The 25439-nt window shown below is 40.1% G+C and overlaps 1 protein-coding gene across 1 annotated transcript in view; it reads right to left on the reverse strand.

Moving 5' to 3' along the window:
- The window catches only part of XRRA1 (X-ray radiation resistance associated 1), a 112625-nt gene that overhangs the window by 38671 nt on the left and 48515 nt on the right, over positions 1-25439 (reverse strand). Inside the window, exons 9-10 of the mRNA XM_066368587.1 lie at positions 4339-4467; positions 3445-3662 (exon numbers count right to left, since the gene is read on the reverse strand). Coding sequence (XP_066224684.1) covers positions 3445-3662; positions 4339-4467 — 347 coding nt within the window. The remainder of the gene's footprint in view (positions 1-3444; positions 3663-4338; positions 4468-25439) is intronic.

The following is a 25439-nucleotide window of genomic DNA, read 5'->3' on the forward strand; positions in this document are numbered from 1 at the left end:
AAGCAAACCGTTTCTTAGAAGAGAGAAATGTGGATATAAGATGTTGTCAGAGGATTTGAAAATACTAGTTGTTATATTAGTAGAAATAGAATGTGTTAAGACTGTGAATGCAGGAGAAAGACTAAGAATAACCAGCAGCACAGTAGTAAGGAAGAGGCTGCGGAGTGATTTTATTCTTGGGACCATCAGAATGAGATGAACCAGGACAGGGCTGAGTTCAACCTAATAAATCAGAGTGTTGGCTGAGACTACAATCTGTGCAGGCACCACTCACCTTCTCTCCAGGTAAGAAGACCCCTTCCATATGTTAATGAAATTATACTGACAAACATTACATGAAATGACATTAAAAATAATATGGGTGGAACACAAGCCCTGGCCGGTTGGCTCAGCGGTAGAGCGTCGGCCTGGCGTGCGGGGGACCCAGGTTCAATTCCCGGCCAGGGCACATAGGAGAAGCGCCCATTTGCTTCTCCACCCCCCACCTCCTTCCTCTCTGTCTCTCTCTTCCCCTCCCGCAGCCAAGGCTCCATTGGAGCAAAGATGGCCCGGGTGCTGGGGATGGCTCCTTGGCCTCTGCCCCAGGCGCTAGAGTGGATCTGGTCGCCGCAGAGCGACGCCCCAGAGGGGCAGAGCATCGCCCCCTGGTGGGCGTGCCGGGTGGATCCTGGTTGGGCGCATGCGGGACTCTGTCTGACTGTCTCTCCCCGTTTCCAGCTTCAGAAAAAAAAAAAATGGGTGGAACACATGGTATAAATAACTTCTCCGGTGATGAGGGACTGGAAAGGATTTTAGGAAAGGTTTGTACCAGGAACAAAGTAGGGATTAGCAGGAGGATGGGCCATGGTCACAAGTGTGGGTGCTGAAGAGAGACCGTCTGGGAAGCAGAGAGCCCCGCCCCTAGGAAGATGGGCTGCATCATGCTCTGCCTGAATGTGTGTCCTGCCCGTGCCCACGGTCTCAGGAAGCAGCCCCAGATACCAGACCCTGCATCCGAAGGTTCTCATTGGGGACTGTTCAACAAAAAGATGGACAATTAAGAATCTCTTAATATTTGAGGAAAATTAACACTATGAAAAAGTTATTGCATAAGAAAAACAGAAAAACTAGCATCTGAAAAGAAAAAAACAGAGTTTAGTTTAACAAAAGAATAAAAGAATTTAAACAGAATAATTGTATCCTCTGAGGAATTCGAAAGGCTATTTCATTCCTAAAACAAAAGCAAGGGAAAGACTCTATTAACAATTTTGTGAATTTAAAATATGATAATCAAATAAAAGACATAAAAAATGTGCTGGATAAAAGAACAGGCCCAGTTGAAGAACTAATTCATAAAAGGAAAGGTTAAGCTGAGAGACTCTCTCAAAATGCAATGCAAAGGCAAAGAAATATAAAGTATAACAGAAGAGGAATAGAAGACAGACACAGAGCTTTAAGCATATAATGGATTTCACAGGAAGATGACAAAGAGAACGGAAAGGAGAAAATAAAGAAAATTTCTCCAAGATGAAGGAAACCACACATACGTCTTTGATTGAAAGAAACTTTAAAATACCTCAGAGGATAAACAAAAAGAGTTGTATGTGCAGATGCATCTGAGTAAAATTTTCCAAGGATAAAAGGGATATATTAAATTTCAGTCAGCAAACATAGGTTTCCACAGAGAGATTAGAATCAGATTGGCAACAATAGGTCTAGCGGGCAAGGGAGTACTATCACCAAAGTTTTAAGGGAAAATAATTTCAAAGCTAGAATTCTCTATTCAACCAAACTAGCATTTAAGTCTGATAACAAAATGAAGGTGATTTTTCAATATTTTCAAAATTCAGAAAAATCTACTACATGTAAACTCTCTTTTAAAGAATAATTCAAACAGCAAAACGAAAAGCAACACACAAAAGGAAACTATCTTTGTGATTATGAGAAAGAGAGCTACTCTACTTTATTTTTTCTTCTTTTTCAAGTGAGAGGAGGGGAGATAGAGAGACTCCTGCATGTGCCCTGACTGGGATCCACCCAGCAACCCCCATCTAAGGCCAATGCTTGCAACCAAGCTATTTTTAACAACTGAGGTGGCGGCCAGGACCTATCCTCAGTGCCTGGGCCTGGGCCAACTGTGCTCGAATCAATCGAGCCATGGCTGTGGGAGGGGAAGAGAGAGAGGGAGAGAGAGAGAAGAGAAGGGGGGGAGAAAAGCAGATGGTCGCTTCTCCTGTGTGTCCTGACTAGGAATCTAACCCAGGACATTCACATGCTGGGCCGACACTCTACCACTGAGCCAACCGGCCAGGGCTGGGAGCTACTTCTTAAATAAGAACCCAAAGGCATAAACCATATGGTAAAATTGTGTAATTTATTATAATGGACTCAACTGTATCCCCATCAAAATCATATGTTGAAGTCCTCACCCCAGGATCTTGAAATGTGATTATATTTGGAGATAGAGCCCTTAGAGAGATAATTAAGGTTAAATGAGGGCATTAGGATAGGCCTTTATCCAATATGAATGGTTTTCCTATATATAAAAAAAAGGACATTAGGACACAGACAATACAGACAGAAGAATGACCGTGTGAAGACAAAGCAAGAATGTGGTCATCTATAAGCCAAGGAGAGAGGCCTCAGAAAAAAACCAAACATGCCAACACCTTGATCTTAGATGTCTAGCTTCCAGAACTAATACATTTCTGTTCATTAAGCCACAACCCCTTGTTGTTCAAGAATCAACTGTATGTGAATTTTGAATCAGGCAAAACTTATGTATGGTGATAGAATGAGGGTTATTCTTGGAGGAGGTACTGACTGGGAGGGTTCCACTTGGGATGCTAGAAATGTCCTATATTGTAATATGGGTGGTGGTTTAAAAAGTATAAATATGTAAAAGTTCAAGTTCTACATACCATTTCTGTATTTCACTCTATATATTTCTATAAATAAATGTTTAAAAATATATACAGTGTGGTAATGGCACAGTAATAGAGAACTAGATCAGGGGAGCAGAATATATAATAAAGGTGACATTTCTTTCCTTTTCTGCTCTGAATGTTGCCCTCTGGCTGTGGTCCTTGGCACTGCGGCGGCCATCTTGAGACCTCAATGGGAAGCAGCCTACCAAGACGAGCAAGCTGGCCAAGGATGGCAGAAAAGAGGATGGAAAGAACCTGAGACCCTTGAGAACATCAATGACTCCAGAATTAATCATCTCTGGAAAGCCTTACCTCTGGGTTTCTTGTTAACAAATAAACTTTTAATTGGATTTAAAAAGCATCTTAACTGAGAAATAGTTAGGAAGTCACTGAAATAATTCATGTGAGACCTCTACATCCTCAGGCCCAATAGCTTAAGTGCAGCAGCTCCCCAGGGAGCCACAGACTTTCAGAATAAACTCGAAGAAGCTTAACCCCACCACGGGGCTAGCATCTCCGGAACAAGGGCATCATTCACCTGTCCGGTCATCATCCTTTCTCAAGGGCAGTACAGTATAATCCGGTTGCTCATCTGAGGCTTCAGACATTCTTGACTCGGGCTGCAGCATGGATTGGGGACCTTTCTGATGACTGCCCCTGCCCTCAACGCAATCTCCCGACATGTCTTGGAGCAGAACCTGCTGTAGGTGTGGGATCCGGAAAATCCTGTTTTGGTCCAGGCTTAATTTCTTCAGTCTTCAGTTAAGGAAAGTGAAATCAGAATCACAGCAATAATTAAACCTCAGGGACACTACCAAGCAACTTTAGGGACAGAACATGGAATCAGTCTTGGACACTTACTCCTCCTGTGTGACCTTGAGCCAGTGGCTTACCCTCTCTGGGCCTCAAAATCCCTCTCTCTAAAATGGGGATAATATTTATTAACTCTTCAAGGTCCTTGTGAAGATGAAATGAGACAATGTAAATGTGCTGGCACAAAGTCGTGGTCAGTAAATGGTAGCTGAATCCGAAGTAAATTTTCCAAGGCTCTAAAGCTTAACCATTTACGTGCCATTATTTTCATTACTTCAACCAAAAAAGCAGTTAAACTTATCTTTCTGATACTGCCTCTTTATTTTTCTCTCTCCTCTCTCAGGGTTAGGATCCTGCCTCTGGTAATATCTCCTCCTATCCTTTTTTCTCTTTGCTGCTTCTAATCCAGTCACGTGATCAGAAATGTCTGCTGATTCTCTACTTTTATGGCTGTGCTAAAGCTCAGAGGGGAGAAATGACTTACCCATGGCCACACAGCAGAGATAAGTGGTGGAGCTGGAATTTAGACCCAGGCCTTCTGGCTTCCAGAGCAGCACTCAGGGTGTCAGATAGGCTGGGGGGTTATGGAGGGCCCTGCAGAGAGAGGCTGTGGCTTTACCTCCTGAGCCCAGCCAGGCTGGCGAAGCAATTGGGGTTGGAGAGTTTGTTGTCATCCAGCATCAGTGTCTCCAGTGCTGGGAACCTCAGGAGGTACCTCTTGTTTGTCAGCGATGTTACAGATGCCTCCCTGTGAGTGCAAAGATCTTGGTTAATGAGCAAAGGCAGGGGACAAACTTCACCATTCCCAGGAAGAAATGGAAGATAAAGAATCAATCAAGAGGTCCAATCAGCTTGAAAACTTCTATAGTGGCCAAGAAAGGTCCCTCAGAGAAGGGTCAGAACATGTAGCTCCTTCCCCAACCCCACTCACACATACAGTCTTCTGCACGGAGAAAGGCTGCACACACTCACTGACGGGCTCTGTGAGACTGGGGTGGGACAGGACGGGGGCACTTGCAGTGCTCATGGAAAATACCAGAGTGAAGCGGTCTAACCAAGTCGGGGGAAGCATTCTGCAGGGGGAACAGTGCCAGTTTTTGGGTCAGGACAGACACTGGGTATGTTCTGTCACCCCAAGGATGATCAGCATGAGAGCCCCAGGAGACGATGCCCTTGGCATGGACAGCAGCTTGGCCCCTGAGCGGGAGAGGTAACGCAGGCTGGCTGCAGTGAGACTAAAGAGGCTTCATAAAATGTACACAGCAGGAAAAAACTGAGAAGTCCCTTTTTAAACTTAAACTCTGAGGATTCCCAGAAACACCCAGGAGTGGGATGTAACAGGCTGAGGCTCTGAGTCACACAGTGGGGCAGGAGGGAGTGGCATTCTAGGTACAACCATTAATGTGACCTCATTTTCGTTCCCAGGTGGATGAGGCCTAGATAATTCTTTTTTTAAGTACACAAAGGTAGATGACTCAAACCATGTTTCCATTCTATCCCCTCCATATACCCAAATAAACCCACACACAGACATCCAGTTACCAAGACATATAGATACAAACAGCAAGAGGAAGCATTTCCTCAGAGCTTACTGCCTCCCTGGCATTGTGTTAGGTGTTTTATGTATGTCCTCTCAGAATGGCACTATGGAGGACAGGTGTTATCTCCTTTTCAGATGAGCAAACTCAAACTCAGTGACTTGCCTAAAGTCTCATAGCTAGAATATGGTAGAGCTCAAATTTGAATGGAAACCCCAGGCCCTGTCCTGCAGCAGACACCTCTCACATCACATCTGCAAGCCCCATGTAGATGAAAGGGTGGGGAGATGGAAGGGCAGCTGCTGCCTGGGCCAGAGAGAGCTTCATCAGGATAGGCAGTGAGTTCAAAAGTCTGAAAGGACTACAACAGCACACTGAAAGTCAGGAATACTTCAAAGGTGAATTTAAAAAGGGTATAATAGCCACTCATCCATCTATTCATGCTCAAGTATTTATGGAGTCAGGCACTGTGAATACAAAGAGAAAAAGAACAAACACATCCCTCACCTCAAGGTGCTTACCTTGCAGAGGAGGTGGACACACTGCGCGCAGTGGGACAAGTGCTATAACAGAGGCAGGCGCAGAGCTTGTGGGAGTCACCCACTCTGGTGCTGAGAACCCAGGGAGGGCAATGTTTAAGCTAAACCACAAAGAACGGAGAGGGCATCTACTGTGCTCTTAACCACCGTGACAGAGGGAGGACAGGGAGAAAAATGATCTTTTTGTGGAGGAACTGTAATATATTTAGAAGCTCTGGCAGCCATGTTTCCCCTCATGGGGCCCAGGGAGACGCAATCAACTTGCTTATGCAAAAAAATGAGGTGAGCAGAGAGGAGCAGATGTGAAAGCCGAGACAGAACTTCTGGCCCCTCTGTAATGACTAGGACCTACATTTGGTATGTTCCTAAGGCACGGCTGTGAGATTCCCTAATGTTCTGGTAAATTCCTCCTTTTCTGTTACTCTAGTACCAATGGACTTCTGTGAGTTATAACCATGACAGTTCTGAAGAACAAGGGAGCAGGTCAGATATGGTGTCAGAAAGAGCCCTGGCAGTGTGGGGGGAATAGGTTTGATGTCCAAAGACCAGAGACATTCAACAGAGAAGGAAAGAAGTCTTTGTTCATGGTATTTCAAGGTCACAGATGATTCTTTTTTATTCCTGAATGGATCAACTTTCATACACTAAATTTTAAATTTCCACCTGAGAGCAATTACAGGGTGCACAGCAGCTCTGTTGATTTATAATTAATTGGCCAACCTTTATTTTATCCAGTGAAATACAAAACAGCTAAGAAATAAGCCCTCAAAAAATTCCTCATACCTTCCCCAATGGAGAAGTTGGCTCTGTCCTGTCTCATGTGACAAGTTACAGTGCTTTGCCTTTTAAAAGTTTACCCTAATTATAACAGAAAAGTTTCATTTGTCTCCAAAACAGAGGTCTTAGAAAAGGGGTACAGTCCATAGGTGGGTGAGGAGGACAAGATGCAAGACTTTAGAGGAAAGTATCAGCCTCTCCCACTGATCCCTTCCTGTGGCAATTTTGGGAGAAGAGCGCTTTGAAGTGGCAGGAGTCTGTTCATAAGAGGAGAGGCCAAGGCATCTGGCTGTTCAGAGTGGTGCTATTTTTATTATACCTTCTTTTGGCCAAAGGAATCAATGCCATTTAAAACCTGATGGATTTAACTTAATTTTTTTTAGAAGCTAAGAGTATTCTCCCCCGGGGCTGGATTCAGGAATGGGACATTTGTGAGTCGTTGTAGAAGCATGGGAAAGGGGATCAGGAGTCTTGGGCTCTGGTTCTGGGGCTGCTGCTGCTTTGCCTGCAGTCAGCTCTAGTTGGTGCTGAGCACCTCTGGGCCTGACCACTTTATTTATCTGTATAATGAAAGGAAATTTCTTTTATTTTATATTGTAAGACTTCAGCTTAAAAATACTGCTCAGTGGTAGAGCATCGGCCTGGCGTGCAGGAGTCCTGGATTCAATTTCCGGCCAGGGCACACAGGAGAAGCGCCCATCTGCTTCTCCATCCCTCCCCCTCTCCTTCCTCTCTGTCTCTCTCTTCCCCTCCGACAGCCAAGGCTCCATTGGAGCAAAGTTGGCCCGGGCGCTGAGGATGGCTCTGTGGCCTCTGCCCCAGGCGCTAGAGTGGCTCTGGTCGCAACAGAGCGACGCCCCAGATGGGCAGAGCATCGCCCCCTGGTGGGCATGACGGGTGGATCCCGGTCGGGCGCATGCGGGAGTCTGTCTGACTGCCTCCCTGTTTCCAACTTCAGAAAAAAAAAATATGGTTAACATGTATTTTTATTTTCTGTTTCTCTTTTTAAAAATTTTTTATTGATTTTAATTTATTGTGTTTACATAGATTCAAATGTCCCACAGAATATATCACCCTACCCCTGTGATCCCCTTGACACACCCCTTTGCTCTCTCCCTCCAATACCCTCCCCCCTTCCCTCCAGGATTTGCTGTCCTGCTCTCTATAACACTGTTATGTATATATAATTTCACCAATCTCTCTCCCTTCTCTGATCTCATCCTCTCATCCCCTTTCCCTCTGACCACTTTTTCTCTGGTCCCTTTGATTCCGCCTCTGCCTCTATTCCATTACTCAGTTCACATTGTTAATTAGATTCCTCAAATGAGTGAGGTCATATACTTTTCTTTCTCTGCCTGGCTTATTTCACTTAGCATAATAGTTTCCAGGTCCATCCATGTTGTTGCAAAAGGTAAGACTTCCTTCTTCACAGTGTATTCCATTGTGTATATATGTACCACAGTTTTAATCCACTCGTCCACTGATGGACACTTGGGCTGTTTCCAGATCTTGGCTATTGTAAACAATGTTGTGATAAACATGGGGTGTATTTCTTCTTTTGGATCAGTGATTTAGTATTCTTAGGATATATTCCTAAAAGAGGGATAGCTGAGTCAAAAGGCAGTTCCATTTTGAATTTTTTGAGGAATCTCCAGGCTGTTTTCCACAGTGGCTGCACCAGTCTGTATTCCCACCAGCAGTGCAGGAGGGTTCCCTTTTCTCCACATCCTCGCCAGCACTTATTCTGTGTTGTTTTGTTTATGAGTGCCATTCTGACAGGTGTGAAGTGGTATCTCATTGTGGTTTTAATTTGCATTTCTCTAATGATTAGTGATGTTGAGCATTTTTTCTTTCTTTTTTTTTATTGTATTTTTTTTCTGAAGCTGGAAACGGGGAGAGACAGTCAGACAGACTCTCACATGCGCCCGACCGGGATCCACCTGGCACGCCCACCAGGGGCGACCGCTCTTCCCACCAGGGGGCGATGCTCTGCCCCTCCGGGGGTTGCTCTGCCGCGACCAGAGCCACTCTAGCACCTGGGGCAGAGGCCAAGGAGCCATCCCCAGCGCTTGGGCCATCTTTGCTCCAATGGAGCCTTGGCTGCGGGAGGGGAAGAGAGAGACAGAGAGGAAGGAGGGGTGGGGGTGGAGAAGCAAATGGGCGCTTCTCCTGTGTGCCCTGGCCGGGAATCGAACCCGGGTCCCCCGCACGCCAGGCCGACGCTCTACCGCTGAGCCAGGGCCAGAGCATTTTTTCATATGCCTATTGGCCATCTGTGTGTCCTCTTTGAAGAAGTGTCTTCATTTCTTGTGCCCATTTTTTTTTATTATTTATTCATTTTAGAGAGGAGAGGGGGGGAAGAGAGAAAGACAGAGAGAGAGAGAGAGAGAGAGAAGGGGGAGGAGCAGGAAGCATCAACTCTTGTATGTGCCTTGACCATGCAAGCCACGGTTTTGAACCGGCAACCTCAGTGTTTCCAGGTTGACGCTTTATCCGCTGCGCCACCACAGGTCAGGCTAGAACTTTTGTGCCCGTTTTTGATTGGATTGTTTACCTTCCTGGTGTTGAGTTTTATAAGTTCTTTATAAATTTTGGTTATTAACCCCTTATCAGACGTATTGTCGAATATGTACTCCCATTGTGTAGTTTGTCTTTTTAGTTTGTTCATATTGTCTTTAGCTGTGCAAAAGCTTTTTAGTTTGATATAGTCCCATTTGTTCATCCTGTCCTTTATTTCACTTAACCGTGGAGATAAATTAGCAAATATACTGCTGCGAGAGATGTTGGAGAGCTTATTGCCTATGTTTTCTTCCAAGATGATTATGGTTTCACAACTTACATTTAAGTCTTTTATCCATTTTGAATTTATTTTTGTGAATGGTGTAATTTGGTGGTCTAGTTTCATTTTTTTTTTTATATAATTTTATTTTTTTAATGGGGTGACATCAATAAATCAGGATACATATATTCAAAGATAACAAGTCCAGGTTATCTTGTCGTTCAATTATGTTGCATACCCACCACCCAAAGTCAGATTGTCCTCTGTCACCTTCTATCTTGTTTTCTTTGTGCCCCTCCCCACCCCCTATCCCTCTCCCATTTCCCCCCTCCCCCCGTAACCACCACACTCTTATAAATGTCTCTTAGTTTCACTATTATGTCCCACCTACGTATGGAATAATACAGTTCCTGTTTTTTTCTGATTTACTTATTTCGCTTCGTATCATGTTATCAAGATCCCACCATTTTGCTGTAAATGTTCCGATGTCATCATTTCTTATGGCTGAGTAGTATTCCATAGTGTATATGTGCCACATCTTCTTTATCCAGTCATCTATTGATGGGCTTTTTGGTTGTTTCCATGTCCTGGCCACTGTGAACAATGCTGCAATAAACATGGGGCTGCATGTGTCTTTACGTATCAATGTTTCTGAGTTTTTGGGATATATACCCAGTAGAGGGATTGCTGGGTCATAAGGTAGTTCTATTTTCAGTTTTTTGAGGAACCACCATACTTTCCTCCATAATGGTTGTACTACTTTACATTCCCACCAACAGTGTATGAGGGTTCCTTTTTCTCCACAGCCTCTCCAACATTTGCTGTTACCTGACTTGCTAATAACAGCTAATCGAACAGGTGTGAGGTGGTATCTCATTGCCGTTTTGATTTGCATTTCTCTAATAGCTAAAGAAGATGAGCATCTTTTCATATATCTGTTGGCCATTTGTATTTCTTCCTGGGAGAAGTGTCTATTCATATCCTCTTCCCATTTTTTTATTGGATTGTTTGTTTGTTTGTTGTTGAGTTTTATGAGTTCTTTGTATATTTTGGATATTAGGCCCTTATCTGAGCTGTCGTTTGAAAAAATCATTTCCCATTTAGTTGGCTTTCTGTTTATTTTTTTATCAGTTTCTCTTGCTGAGCAAAAACTTCTTAGTCTGATGTAGTCCCATTCATTAATTTTTGCCTTCACTTCTCTTGCCATTGGAGTCAAATTCATAAAATGCTCTTTAAAACCCAGGTCCCTGAGTTGAGTACCTATGTGTTCTTCTATGTACTTAATTGTTTCAGGTCTTATGTTTAAATCTTTGATCCATTTTGAGTTAATTTTTGTACAGGGGGAGAGACTGTAGTCCAGTTTCATTCTTTTGCATGTGGCTTTCCAGTTTTCCCAGCACCATTTATTGAAGAGGCTTTCTTTTCTCCATTGTGTGTTGTTGGCCCCTTTATCAAAAATTATTTGACTATATATATGTGGTTTTATTTCTGGACTTTCTATTCTGTTCCATTGGTCTGAGTGTCTATTTTTCTGCCAATACCATGCTGTTTTGATTGTCGTGGCCCTATAATAGAGTTTGAAGTCAGGTATTGAAATGCCCCCAGCTTCATTCTTTTTCTTTAGGATTGCTTTGGCTATTCGGGGTTTTTTATAGTTCCATATAAATCTGATGATTTTTTGCTCTATTTCTTTAAAAAATGTCATTGGAAGTTTGATGGGAATTGCATTAAATTTGTATATTGCTTTGGGTAATATAGCCATCTTGATTATATTTATTCTTCCTAGCCAAGAACAAGGTATATTCTTCCATCTCATTATATCTTTTTCGATTTCCCTTAACAATGGTTTATAGTTTTCATTATATAAGTCCTTTACATTCTTTGTTATGTTTATTCCTAAGTATTTTATTTTTTTTGTTGCAATCGTGAAGGGGATTATTCTTTTGAGTTCGTTCTCAGTTGTTTCATTGTTGGCATATAAAAAGGCTATTGACTTCTGTATGTTAATTTTGTATCCTGCGACCTTACTGTATTGGCTTATTGTTTCTAGTAGTCTTTTTGTGGATTCTTTGGGGTTTTCGATGTATAGGATCATATCATCTGCAAAAAGTGATACCTTTACTTCTTCTTTTCCGATATGGATGCCTTTTATTTCTTTGTCTTGTCTGATTGCTCTGGCTAGAACCTCTAGTACCACATTAAATAAGAGTGGAGAGAGTGGACAACCCTGTCTTGTTCCTGATTTAAGGGGGAAAGCCTTCAGTTTAGTGCCATTTAATATGATGTTAGCTGATGGTTTATCATATATGGCCTTTATCATGTTGAGATATTTTCCTTCTATACCCATTTTGTTGAGAGTCTTAAACATAAAATTGTGTTGTATTTTATCGAAAGCCTTTTCTGCGTCTATTGATAAGATCATGTGGTTTTTGTTCTTTGTTTTGTTGATATGGTGTATTACATTAACCGTTTTACGTATGTTGAACCATCCTTGAGATTCTGGGATGAATCCCACTTGATCATGATGTATTATTTTTTTAATATGTTGTTGTATTCGATTTGCTAGTATTTTGTTTAGTATTTTAGCATCTGTATTCATTAGAGATATTGGTCTGTAGTTTTCTTTTTTTGTGCCATCCTTGCCTGGTTTTGGTATGAGGGTTATGTTGGCTTCGTAAAATGTGTTTGGAAGTATTGCTTCTTCTTCAATTTTTTGGAAGACTTTGAGTAGAATAGGAACCAAGTCTTCTTTGAATGTTTGATAAAATTCGCTGGTATAGCCGTCAGGGCCTGGACTTTTATTTTTGGGGAGGTTTTTAATGGTTTTTTCTATTTCTTCTCTACTGATAGGTCTGTTTAGGCTTTCTGCTTCTTCTTGACTCAGTCTAGGAAGGTTGTATTTTTCTAGGAATTTATCCATTTCTTCTAGGTTGTTGAATTTAGTAGCATAAAGTTTTTCATAGTATTCTACAATAATTCTTTGTATATCTACGGTGTCCGTGGTGATTTCTCCTCTTTCATTTTGGATTTTGTTTATATGAGTTCTCTTTTTTCCTTGGTAAGTCTTGCCAAGGGTTTGTCAATTTTGTTGATCTTTTCAAAGAACCAGCTCCTTGTTCTATTAATTTTTTCTATAGTTTTTCTGTTCTCTAATTCATTTATTTCTGCTCTGATTTTTATTATCTCCTTTCTTCGGCTGGTTTTGGGTTGTCTTTGTTCTTCTTTTTCTAGTTCCTTAAGGTGGGAAGTTAAGTGGTTCACTTGGGCTCTCTCTTGTTTGTTCATATATGCCTGAAGTGATATGAACTTCCCTCTTATCACTGCTTTTGCTGCATCCCATAGATTCTGATATGTCGTATGGTCATTTTCATTAGTCTGTATATATCTTTTGATCTCTGCACTTATTTCTTCTTTGACCCATTCATTTTTTAAAAGTATGTTGTTTAGTTTCCACATTTTTTTGGGATTTTTTTCCTCTTTTTTGCAGTTGAATTCTAGTTTCAAGGCTTTATGATCAGAAAATATGCTTGGTACAACTTCAATTTTTCTGAATTTGCTGATGTTGTTTTTGTGGCCCAACATATGGTCAATTCTTGAGAATGATCCATGTACACTGGAGAAAAATGTATACTCAGTCACTTTGGGATGAAATGTCCTGTAGATGTCTATCATATCCAGGTGCTCTAGTGTTTTGTTTAAGGCCACTATGTCTTTGTTGATTCTCTGTTTGGATGACCGATCTAGAGCCGTCAGCGGTGTATTGAGGTCTCCAAGTATGATTGTATTTTTGTCAGTTTTTGTTTTAAGATCAATAAGTAGCTGTCTTATATATTTTGGTGCTCCTTGGTTTGGTGCATATATATTAAGAATTGTTATGTCTTCTTGATTCAGTGTCCCCTTAGCCATTATGAAATGGCCATTTTTGTCTCTGAGTACTTTTGCTGTCTTGTAGTCAGCATTATCCGATATGAGTATTGCTACACCTGCTTTTTTTTGGATGTTATTTGCTTGGAGTATTGTTTTCCAGCCTTTCACTTTGAATTTGTTTTTATCCTTGTTACTTAGATGAGTTTCCTGTAGGCAGCATACAGTTGGATTTTCTTTTTTAATCCATTCTGCTACTCTGTTCCTTTTTATTGGTGAGTTTAATCCGTTTACATTTAGTGTAATTATTGATACTTGTGAGTTCCCTATTGCCATTTTATATCTTGCTTTCTGTTAGTTTTGTGTCTTGTTTGATCCTTCTCTTTTGTTTTTCTATCTTTTGTTTTTATTTGGTTGTATTCCATACATCTTTCCACTGTTGCTATCTTTTTTATCTCATGTGCTTCTGTGGTGGTTTTTTCAATGGTGGTTACCTTTGAATAATGAAAAGGGTCCCTACCCTGTTCATTGTAGCGAACTATTTTGTGAGTACTTTTGCACTCCATCGTCCTTTGCTACTGTTAATCTCCATCTTCTCCCCCTCTTTCTTTTTGTTGTTGTCACAGTTTAAATTTGGTTTTATTGTGTTCTTCTTGGAGCTTTTACTTTTGGCTCTGTTTTTTTTGTTCTTTGTATCTGATTGGAGAACCCCCTTTAGTAATTCCTGGAGTGGGGGTTTTCTGATGATAAATTCCCTCATCTTTTCTGTATCTGTGAATGTTTTTATTTCTCCTTCATATTTGAAGGATAGCTTTGATGGGTATAGTATTCGTGGCTGAAAGTTCCTCTCTTTCAGGACTTTAAATATTGGGGTCCACTCTCTTCTAGCTTATAGAGTTTCTGCTGAGAAATCTGATGATAATCTAATGGGCCTTCCTTTATATGTTGTATTCTTCTTTTCCCTGGCTGCCTTGAGAATCTTTTCTTTGCTGTTGGTTTGTGTCAATTTCATTATGATATGCCTTGGAGTAGGTTTGTTGGGGTTAAGAAAACTTGGAGTTCTGTTTGCTTCTTGAACTTGAGGCTTTAGTTCTTTCCACAGGCTTGGGAAGTTCTCATCTATTATTTGTTTGAGTATGTTCTCCATTCCATTTTCTCTCTCTTCTCCCTCTGATATACCTATTATTCTGATGTTATTCTTTTTGATGGAGTCAGATAATTCTTGTAGGGCTATCTCATTTTTTTTAATTTTTGAGTCTCTTTCTTCTTCTCTCTGTTGTGCCTCAAGTTGCTTGTCTTCTATTTCACTAATCCTCTCTTCTATCTGACCTGTTCTATTAGCTAAGCTTGTTACTTCGTTTTTCAGCTCGTGAATTGAGTTTTTCATCTCTGTTTCATTTGTTTTTATAGTTTCAATTTCCTTGGACATATATTCTTTGTGTTCATTGAGTTGTTTTCTGAGCTCCCTAAATTGCCTTTCTGTGTTTTCTTGTATATCTTGGAGGATTTTTAGGATTTCTATCTTGAATTCTCTGTCATTTAGCTCCAAGGTTTCCAATATATTAAATTTTTTCTCCATAGATTTTTCCTCATCTAGCTGTGTTACCTCTCTTTCTTTTGTATCCATGATATTCGATTTTCTCTTCCTTAATGGCATCTGAGGGTGGTTTTGTTGATAGTATTAATGAGATTTAATAAAGAATAAAAAGTAAAAAAAAAATAATAAAAAAATAAAAAATCGAAAAGAGTTGTTTTTTTAAAAAAAAATTAATAATGAAATAAAGAAAAATAAAATAAAATAAAAATTTTAAAAAAAAAAGGAAATTATTCCCCCCCTCCTTTTTTCCTCTCCTCTCCTCTCCCCTCTTTCTTGATAAACTCTTGTGGTGGACTGTGAATTATAACAAACAATGCCTGTGATGGAGGGCCTGAATTGGGGAAAAGTAATAAAGGGGCAAGAAAAAAAAAAAGAAAGAAAAAAGAAAAAAAAGAGCGTATGGACCCACAAAAAGCAAATAAGGAAAAAATTTGGGTCAAGAATAAAATGATTTGCTTTTAGGTGTTGGTTGTCTAAGAGTTATGATGAGAGGATTAAGAGGAAAACGGAAAAATGGGGGGACAAATTAAAAAATTACTATTGTATTTAGTGGAACAAGAACTAGATAATATGGAGAGCCAGGGATGGGAGCACTGCTAGTGAGTTAAAAAGGTGAAGTAAAAACCCCCCAAAATGCCACAAACATAAGTTTGAGTCCCAGATAAGATAATTTGTTTGTTATTGAGGTTTGAATGAGAGGAGATGTAAAGGAAAAAGGAAGAAACTAATATAGAGGGAGAAAAGAAAGAGAGAGAGAGAGAAAAAAAAAGAGGGAACCACTAAAAGAAGAAAAAAGAAAGGAGAGAGAGAGAGAGAGAGTTAAGGGTTTTGGAGTGCAACCCTCATAGAGAGAAAGGAAGAGAAGAGAAAAGATAATGGGAGATGTAACACTTATGGGTAGTGTAGTTCAAGGAGAGGAGAGAGTAAGACCGGTAGAGAGTTAATCGGCCAAATTGGAGGAGGAAAAAAAAAGTATCAAGAATGGAGATAAGAGAAACAAACGAACAAATATAATAAAATGGGATAGGTTATAAAGTCTGCAGATTATTCTTGATTTTGAGAGGTTATCTTCTTGCTTTTTCTTTTCTCTCCCTCTTCCTGGTCGGTGACTCTGTACCCCGGGTTTTGCCCCTTTGCCACGCTCAGGTGGAGGTTTGCAGTTGATAAGTCTCTATGGCAATGTCATGTATTGTGCTTTAGTCTCGTTGGCAGTCGAGGCTCATTAGCATTTATAGGCTCCGACAGTGAGAGAGTCCGTGTTCCTGGAGCCTTTCTCCTAGTCTTTCCTTCCTCAATTAGTAGCCTGATAATCCAGCTATGGGGTTGCTGCTGCCTCTGCCTGGATAGTAAGAGGCTCAAAGAGCTGGCAACTCCCCACTCTATTTCCACTCAGCACAGGGCTCTGGGTAAGGCTCAGTCAGTCAGAGCTGCTAGCATAATCAGGCGGGCTTTCCACCCACTCACAGACCTCTGGCTCTGCCACTCTGTCCGGTAACACAAGCGGGTGCCCACTTCCGGGGCGCTTGGAGAAAACTCTCACTCACTGGCTGCGCGCGCAGACCAGGATATCCGGCCAGCAGTCTCACGCTCTGAGTGAAACCCCCGACCGCAGGGAAAAGTTGCAGCGTTGGAATTGAGTCTCGCTCCGTCCCCGTGCACGGCTTTTGCAAGGCGCTGGGGCGGCCCGAGATTCCGCTTTGGCCCACACAAAGGCCCCTGACTCTGCTCCTCTGTGCGATGACACGGGCGCGCAATGCCGAGGCACTCGGAGGAATCGCTCACTCCTTATCTGCGCGCGCAAACCAGGATATGAGGCCGGCCGCTTTCCCTCTGAGTGAAACACCCTCGGCAAGGAAAATCTCCACCATTGGAATTAGTTCTCACTCCCTCCCGTGCGTGGCTTTCCCAGGGCACTGGGGCTGCCCAGAGACTCTGCCCTCGGCCCACAGAAAGGCCTCTGACCCTGCCTCTCCGTGGGGCAACACGGGCACTGACTCCCGGGGCCTAGGAAGAAATCTCTCACCCACTAACTGCGCACCAACCAGGAGACCGGGTAAAATGGCCGCGCCGCTTGTCTTTCTTTGTTTGGGTTTGGCGCGAGTGTTAGCTTGTATTGCCCGGGTTGCCACAGGATCAGATTTTCCTCGGCTTGGATCTCCGTGCCACAGCCTGGTTCGGCCGTTTGTATTCACCCCCTTTGCCCGCCTCAGTTTCTATATTCACAGTTACCAGAGAAAGCCGCCCTGTTTAGGTTAGTGAGGAAGGCGGAGCATTTCTTACTCCCTATTTCCTTCGGGGTTTGGTTATATATTTAGCCAATTTCTCACTCAATCATACCTTTGGGTGTATTGCGAAGCATCTGGAAGCTCCAAGTATAGGTTTTTCTGTTTCTGGTTGAAGATCTTGTTGAGTTTTGGGGGAGATTTATCGGTATCGCTTCCTACCCTGCCATTACTCTGACCATCCTAGTTTCATTTTTTTGCAGGTAGCTGTCCAATTTTCCCAACACCATTTGTTAAAGAGACTGTCTTTACTCCAATGTATTCTCTTACCTCCTTTGTCAAATATCAATTGTCCATAAAGGTGTGGGTTTATTTCTGGGTTCTCTGTTCTGTTCCATTGATCTATATGCCTGTTCTTATGCCAGTACCAAGCTGTTTTGAGTACAATGGCCTTGTAGTATAACTTGATATCAGGAAGTGTGATACCCCCCACTTTATTCTTCTTTTTCAAGATTGCTGAGGCTATTCATGTTCTTTTTTGGTTTCATATAAATTTTTGGAATATTTGTTCTATATCTTTGAAGTATGCCATTGGTATTTTAATAGAAATTGCATTGAATTTATAGATTGCTTTGGGTAATATAGACATTTTAATGATGTTTATTCTTTCTAACCAGGAGCACAGTATATGCTTCCACTTGTTTGTATCTTCCCTGATTTCTTTTATCAATGTTTTATAATTTTCTGAGTATAAGTCTTTAACCTCCTTGGTTACATTTACTCCTAGGTACTTTATTTTTTTGTTGCAATAGTGAAAGGGATTGTTTTCTTAATTTCTCTTTCAGACAGTTCATTGTTGGTGTATAAAAATGCCTCTGATTTCTGAATATCAATTTTATACCCTGCCTCCTTGCTAAATTCATTTATCAGATCTAGTAGTTTTTTGACTGAGACTTTAGGGTTTTCTATGTACAGTATCATGTCATCAGAAAATAATGATAGTTTTACTTCTTCTTTTCCAATTTGAATGCCTTTTATTTTTTCTTCTTGTCTTATTGCTGTGGCTAGGACTTCCAGAACTATGTTGAATAAGAATGGTGAGACCTGTGGTGGCACAGTGGATAAAGCGTCGACCTGGAAATGCTGAGGTCGCCGGTTTGAAACACTGGGCTTGCCTGGTCAAGGCACATATGGGAGTTGATGCTTCCAGCTCCTCCCCACCTTCTCTCTCTGTCTCTCTCTCTCCTCTCTCTCTCTCTCTCTTTCTCTCTCCTCTCTAAAAAAAAAAAAAAAAGCCTGACCTGTGGTGGCGCAGTGGATAAAGCATCAACCTGGAAACGCTGAGGTTGCTGGTTCAAAACCCTGGGCTTGCTTGGTCAGGGCACATATGGGAGTTGATACTTCCTTCTCTCTCTCTCTCTCCCCCGGTGTTTCCCAACGTGGGGCCCACGCCCCACAGGGGGGCAATTCGATAGTTAAGGGGGGCAATTTGAAAATGGACTCGACACGACTTTAACTCTTTCACCCCGGGCCATTTAAATGCAATGCTAGATATCAGTGCCAAATTTAACAAAAAATGCAATTCTTAAATAATTGTGGTAAATAATTATTAAGTATAATTTCTTTTGACGAGACCAAAATATCAACTGGGTGATTGGCGTCATCAAGTAAACTTCGTCCTGGGTTCACCGTGGAGCATGCCGTCTGCCACGGGGAACCCCGGACGTTTTAAAAATTCACTAAACAACGTAGTTATTCTCACCTAATTGGCCCAGCGCAACTTCTGTAGTGTTTCACATCATTCAGTTGGTGTTAATTTGAAATAAGTGTCAGTCAAAACTGTTGTAAAAGCTCGTTGATTTAATAAATATATATATATTGTATAGATATAATTGGTAAGTATTTGATTTTATTTTTATCAATATTAAACTCTTTATTAAGTACTTCTTGCATCGGGGCTAGAAAGCACTAATATTTTATAAATATTATTGGGGCTATAATAGTGCATGCACGACAATTTTAATTTTAGAAGCATAACTTTCCAGAAAATTTTGTCAAGTGGAAAAAATATAGATACCTTTTGATTTGCGGTGGTAGTGTAGCAAATGTGTTATATACATTTAAATAAATATGAATTTTTAGTATACATTTACTCTATGTCACATTGAATATATTTTAACACATTTTAATATTAGTTTTTAATTGATCTTATTTTTATTTCTTATAGCCCATAGTAAAATGAGTGGTGCAAGCAAGAAAAAAACTCGTCAATATTGGGAGGAATATTTAAAATTTGGGTTCATACCCGCTGTTCACGATGAGCGGATTCCTTTTTGTCTTTTATGCCAGCAATGCTTGACCAACGAATCAATGAAACGAGGTCGTCTTGAGGCGCATTTGAAGGCAAAACATAGTGCTCATATTAATTCAGATTTGAGTTACTTTAAAACTTTAAAGAAAAATTTTGAAAAAAGAACAACATTAAAGTCTCTATTTACTGCTCATACTTCAACTAATAATCGTGTTCTTGAGGCTAGTTATCAAATTTATTCATCGCTAAAACTGGAGAAAATCACACTATAGGAGAGAATTTAATAAAACTGTCAATATCAGCATTTCTTAAAACGGTTCTTGAAAAAGATGACAAAGATGTAAAAGCTATGCCACTCAGTGACAATACTGTTAGCAGAAGAATAGACGAAATGAATGAGGATATTGAAAAACAACTTATTGAAAAGCTGAAAACAAGAAAATTCTCCTTGCAAATGGATGAATCAACTTTGAGAGACAGTGAGGCAGTATTGATAACTTACGTAAGATATATTGATAAAGGACATTTTGCTGAAGAAATGTTGTTCTGTAAAAGATTAGAAAGCACTACACCTCCAAAGATATATATAATAAGCTAAAAAACTACTTAGATGTCAATGATATACCAATGAAAAACATAACATCTTGTGCTGCAGATGGTGCTCCCAATATGATGGGCAAGAAAAATGGCTGCTTAAAATTGATGAAAGATGCGAATCCAGAAATGATTCTTGTGCATTGTGTTATTCATAGGGAAAACTTGGTAGCTCAAAACATCTCGCCTGTTCTGAATGAAGTATTACATACAGTACTAAAGTGTGTTAATGCTATTAAAGCTAGTGCCAAATGTGAGCGTCTTTTCAAGCTATTTTGTGAAGAACAAAATGAAGACCATGTGAGACTTTTACTTCATACTGAAGTAAGATGGCTATCTAAAGGAAACTGTTTGAAAAGATTTATGGAACTGTTTGATACTCTTAGTGATTTTATAAGCAACAAACCTGAAATGAAGTATCTGTTAACAATAGATGATAAAGCATTTGTGAGTTATTTGGCCGATATCTTTGAAAAACTAAATATATTAAATAAGCAACTTCAAGGAATAAAACTCTTGTCGATGCAAAAGCAAAGATATTTGGTTTCATTACCAATATTGAGTTATGTCAGAAACATATTAACAACAAAAACTTTAAACAGTTTCATTGGCTCCAAAAATGTGAAGTAACTGATACCGCTTTACTTGTTATTGTCAATCATTTGAATATTCTATCGGCTGATTTAAAAGAAAGATTTTCTGATTTAAAACAAATTGATTTCCCGACATGGATGATGCAGCCAATGTTAGTGGATTTGTCTGATATATCAAATATGCAGTATCAAGAAGAACTCACAGAATTGCAAAATGATGAGTCAGTTAAAGCTTTATTTAATATCAAAGGAGCGATGGCATGGCTTTGTGAGGAAACAGAAATCAAATACCCAAATTCAACCAAATGTGCAAGAAAACTATTGCTATCGTTTCCATCTTCATTTTTAGCTGAATGTGGATTTAGTGCTGTAAATGATTTACTGGTAAAAAAAGGAAATCGGCTGGATATAACACAACGTGGAGACTTGAAACTAAAGCTAACCAAATTGGAACCTAATATAAAATCTCTGTGCAGCAGGCATCAAGCGCAAGGATCACACTAAATGAAAATAATAAATTAATATAGAAAAATCTGTATTAAAATTATTTGGAATTTAAATTTCTGTTGTTCATTATATGTTTTGAAATTTTACTTACTGTGTTTTGTTAACAATTTCATAGTGATTTCTTCCTAGAACCTATCATTTATGTTTATTAAGTGAACAAATCAATTTTTTAATGTTAAAAATTATGTATGTTACATAGGGGGGGACATAAAAATTTTAGAAAGGTTAAGGTGGGGCATGGCACAAAAAAGGTTGGGAAACACTGCAATAAAATCTTTAATAATAAAAAAAAAAGAATGGTGAAAGGGGGCACCCCTGCCTTGTTCCTGATCTTAAGGGGATTGCTTTTAATTTTTGCCCACTGATTATGATGTTGGCTGTGGGTTTATTATTGATGGCCTTTATCATGTTGAGGTATGTTCCCTGTATTCCCACTTTGCTGAGTTTTGATCATAAATGAGTGCTGGATTTTATCAAATGCTTTTTCTGCGTCTATTGATATTATCATGTGATTTTTCTCCTTCCTTTTGTTTATGTGATCAGTCACACTGATTGATTTGCAAATACTGTACCAGTCTTGCCTCCCCAGAATAAATCCTACTTGATCATGATGTATGACTTTTTTTCATGTATTACTGGATCCAGTTTGCTAATATTTTGTTGAGGATTTTAGCATCTAAATTCATCAGGGATATTAGCCTATAATTTCCTTTCTTTGTGTTGTCTTTGCCTGGTTTTAGAATCAGAATTATGCTCGCCTCATAAAGGGAGCTTGGAAGTGTTCCTTCCACTTGAATTTTTTGAGATAGCTTGAGAAGAATAGGAGTTAGTTCTTCTTTAAATATTTGGTAGAACTCACCTGTGAAGCCATCTGGCCCAGGGTTTTTGTTTGTTGGAATTTTTTTGAAAACTGTTTCTATCTCATTTGTTGTAATCAGTCTGTTTAGGTTTGCTGATTCATCCAGACTGATTTTTGAAAGATAATATATTTCAAGGAATTTGTCCGTTTCACCTAGGTTGTCTAATATTTTGGCATACAGTTCTTCATAGTATTTTCTTACAATTCTTTGTATTTCTGTTGTGTCAGTTGTTACTTCTCCACTCTCATTTCTAATTTTATTTATTTGAGTCCTCTTTCTTTATTTCTTAGTGAGTCTAATGAAAGGTTCATTAATCTTGTTTACCTTTTCAAAGAACCAGCTCTTGGTTTCATTGATCTTCTGTATTGTTTTTTAGCCTCTATGCCATTTATTTCTGCTCTGATCTTTATTATTTCCTTTCTTCTACTTACTCTAGGCTTTACTTGCTGTCTTTTTCTAGTTCTTTTAGATGAAGGGTTAAGTTGTTTATTTGAGCTTTTTCTTGCTTCTTAAGATATGCCTGTAATGCTATAAACTTCCCTCTCAGGACTGCTTTTGCTATGTCCCATAAATTTTGAGTTGTTGTATGTTCATTTTCATTTGTTTCAAGGAAATTTTTTATTTTTTCCTTGATTTCATTGTTAACCCATTCCTTATTTAATAACATGCTGTTTAGTCTTCAAGTATTTGAATGTTTTTTTTTCAGTTTTTCTATTGTAGTTGATTTCTAGTTTCATGTCATTGTGATCAGAGAAGATGCTTGATGTGATTTTAATCTTCTTATATTTTTGAGACTCGTTTTGTGTCCTAACATGTGGTCTATCCTAGAGAATGTACTATGAGCACTTGAAAAGAATGTATATTCTGCTGCTTTAGGGTGAAAGGTTCTGAAGATATCTATTAAATCCAGTTGATCTAGAGCAGCGGTTCTCAACCTGTGGGTCGCAACCCCGGTGGGGTCGCCTAAAGTTATCGGAAAATACATAATGCATATCAGGCATTTACATTCCGAATCATAACTGTAGCAAAATTACAGTTATGAAGTAGCCACCAAAATTATTTTTTGGTTTGGGGTCACCACAACATGAAGAACTGTATTGCGGGGTCACAGCATTAGAAAGGTTGAGAACCACTGATCTAGAGTGTCCTTTAAGGCTGCTGTTTCTTTGCTAAATTTCTTTCTTGAGGATCTATCCATTGATATTAGTGTGGTATTAAAATCCCCTACTATTATAGTATTGCTGTTGATCTCGCCCTTTATGTCCATCAAAATCTGCTTTATATATTTAGGTGCTCCTATATTAGGCACATAGATATTTATAATGGTTATATCTTCCTGTTGAATTGCTCCCTTTATCATTATGTAGTGACCTTCTTTATCCCTTACTATAGCCTTTGTTTTCATGTCTATTTTGTCAGATATAAGTATTGCTACCCCAGCTTTTTTTTTTCATTTCCATTTGCTTGAAATATTTTTTTCCATCACTTCACTGTCAGTCTATGTGTATCTTTTGTTTTGAGGTGAGTCTCTTGTAGACAGCATATGTAAGGGTCCTGTTTCCTTATCCATGCAGCTACCCTAGTCTTTTGATTGGAGCATTTAATCCATTTACATTTAAGGTTATTATTGATATATAGTTATTTATTGCCATTTTATTCTTTAAATATACATTCCTCTTTTTCTAGATTTCCCCCCCTTTGTTGTGTTTACAACAGGTTTCTTAACATTTCTTGCAGCATTGGTTTAGTTGTAATGAATTCCTTGAGTTTTGTTTTTTTTTTTTGTTCTGGGAAGCTTTTTATTTCTCCTTCAATTTTAAATGATAGCCTTGCTGGATAAAGAAGTCTCGGTTGTAGGCTCTTGTTTTGCATTATTTTGAATATTTCTTGCCATTCTCTTCTGGCCTCCAGTGTTTCTGTTGAAAAGTCAGATGTCATCCTTATAGGGGCTCCTTTGTAGGTGATTATTTGCTTTTCTCTTGCAGCTTTTAGTATTCTTTCTTTATCTCTTAACTTTGGCATTTTAATTATGATGTTCTTGGTGTACATCTCTTTGGGTTCCTCTTTAGTGGGACTCTTTGTGCTTCTTGAACTTATGCAACTTTTTCCATCACCAATTTAGGGAAGTTTTCAACTATGATTTCTTCTATCAGGTTCTCTATCCCTTGTTCTTGTTCTTTCTCTTGTCCTTCTGAAAACCCTATGGTATGGATGTTGTTTCTCTTCATGTTGTCACAGAGTTCTCTAAGAGTTTCCTCAGACTTTTTGAGCCTCTTTTCTTTTTGCTGCTCTGCTTCCATGCTTTCATTTATCTTGTCCTCTAAATTACTGATTCAATCCTCTGCTTCATCCACCTGCTGTTAATTCCTTCTAGTGTAATCTTTATTTCTGATACTGTATTTGTCATTTCTGATTCTTTTTTATGATTTCAATGCCCTTTTTGATGCTTGCTATCTCTTTAGGTGCTCATTATGTCCATCTATTGTTGCTCTAGGATCCTTGAGCATCCTAACAATCATTATTTTAAACTCTGCATCCAGTATCTTGGTTATTTCCATCTCATTCAGTTCTTTTTCTGGGGATTTCTCTTGTTGATTCATTTGGATTGCATTTCTCTATCTTCCCATTTTGTTTGTGTATAGACTGCTCTTTTGGGTGTGCTGTTTGTGTAGCTAGCTGAGTATAGGGTTGGTGTTGTCTGTCCCCAGATTCCAGTTGTGTTGTTTCAAGATCTTCTTGGGTTGGCATCAGCTGTTGTTTGTAATCTGTTGTGGGCTACTTGTCTGCTCCTACACTCTTTTTGTTATTTGTGTCAGTGTTTTCTATGCCTTAGCTGGGTCAGGTGTGAGGAGCCCTTCCTTACGATACCACTCTAACTAGGGTTGTTAGGTCCTGAGCTGATGCTCTCTGTATCTGGTCAGTGGATGTGCCAGCTCTTGACCTCCCTGGCTGGAACCTGGCACAGACCAGTGGGGGTCACTACCTATGACTGGCCCTTAGCAACCTTCTTGGAGCTACAGGCGATCCATTTTTTGTGGCTGCCTCTGATGGGCCCAGGTGCTGTTGTAAATATCAGTTGCACGCCTAGGCTGGCTGTTATCTACCCTTGGCCAGTGGGTGTGGCCTCTGAGTTCCCGAGGTGTGGTCTGCCCGCCAGCCCGCTGGCACTGCTGCCACCTTGGGCATTAGGGTACAGGCACTGCCAGGTGTGTGGGCCGCCTTGTCAGGCGCCACCCACGCCACTGTGAGCATGCAGCTGCCACCACTGCTGCAGCTGGACCGCCCTCCCTTTAGAGGGTACTCAGCAGCATGGGGGGCAGTGTATCCCAGACCTCAGCACTCAAAACCTGTTTCCCTGATGCTCCCCCTGCTTCTAAGTGACTCTTTGCTCTGACTGGAGTAGGAGAGCCTCCAGTGGGCGGGGTAATTGCTTCCCTTTGCTGGTGCTGCTTCTCCCAGGAAAAAATGGCCACTTAAGATTTAAGGAGTGACACAGCAGCACAGGGGTTAGGGTGGCTGTCTCCACAGTCTCTCCCTGT

Source organism: Saccopteryx leptura, chromosome 1 (assembly GCF_036850995.1).
Source record: "Saccopteryx leptura isolate mSacLep1 chromosome 1, mSacLep1_pri_phased_curated, whole genome shotgun sequence".
NCBI lineage: Eukaryota > Metazoa > Chordata > Mammalia > Chiroptera > Emballonuridae > Saccopteryx > Saccopteryx leptura.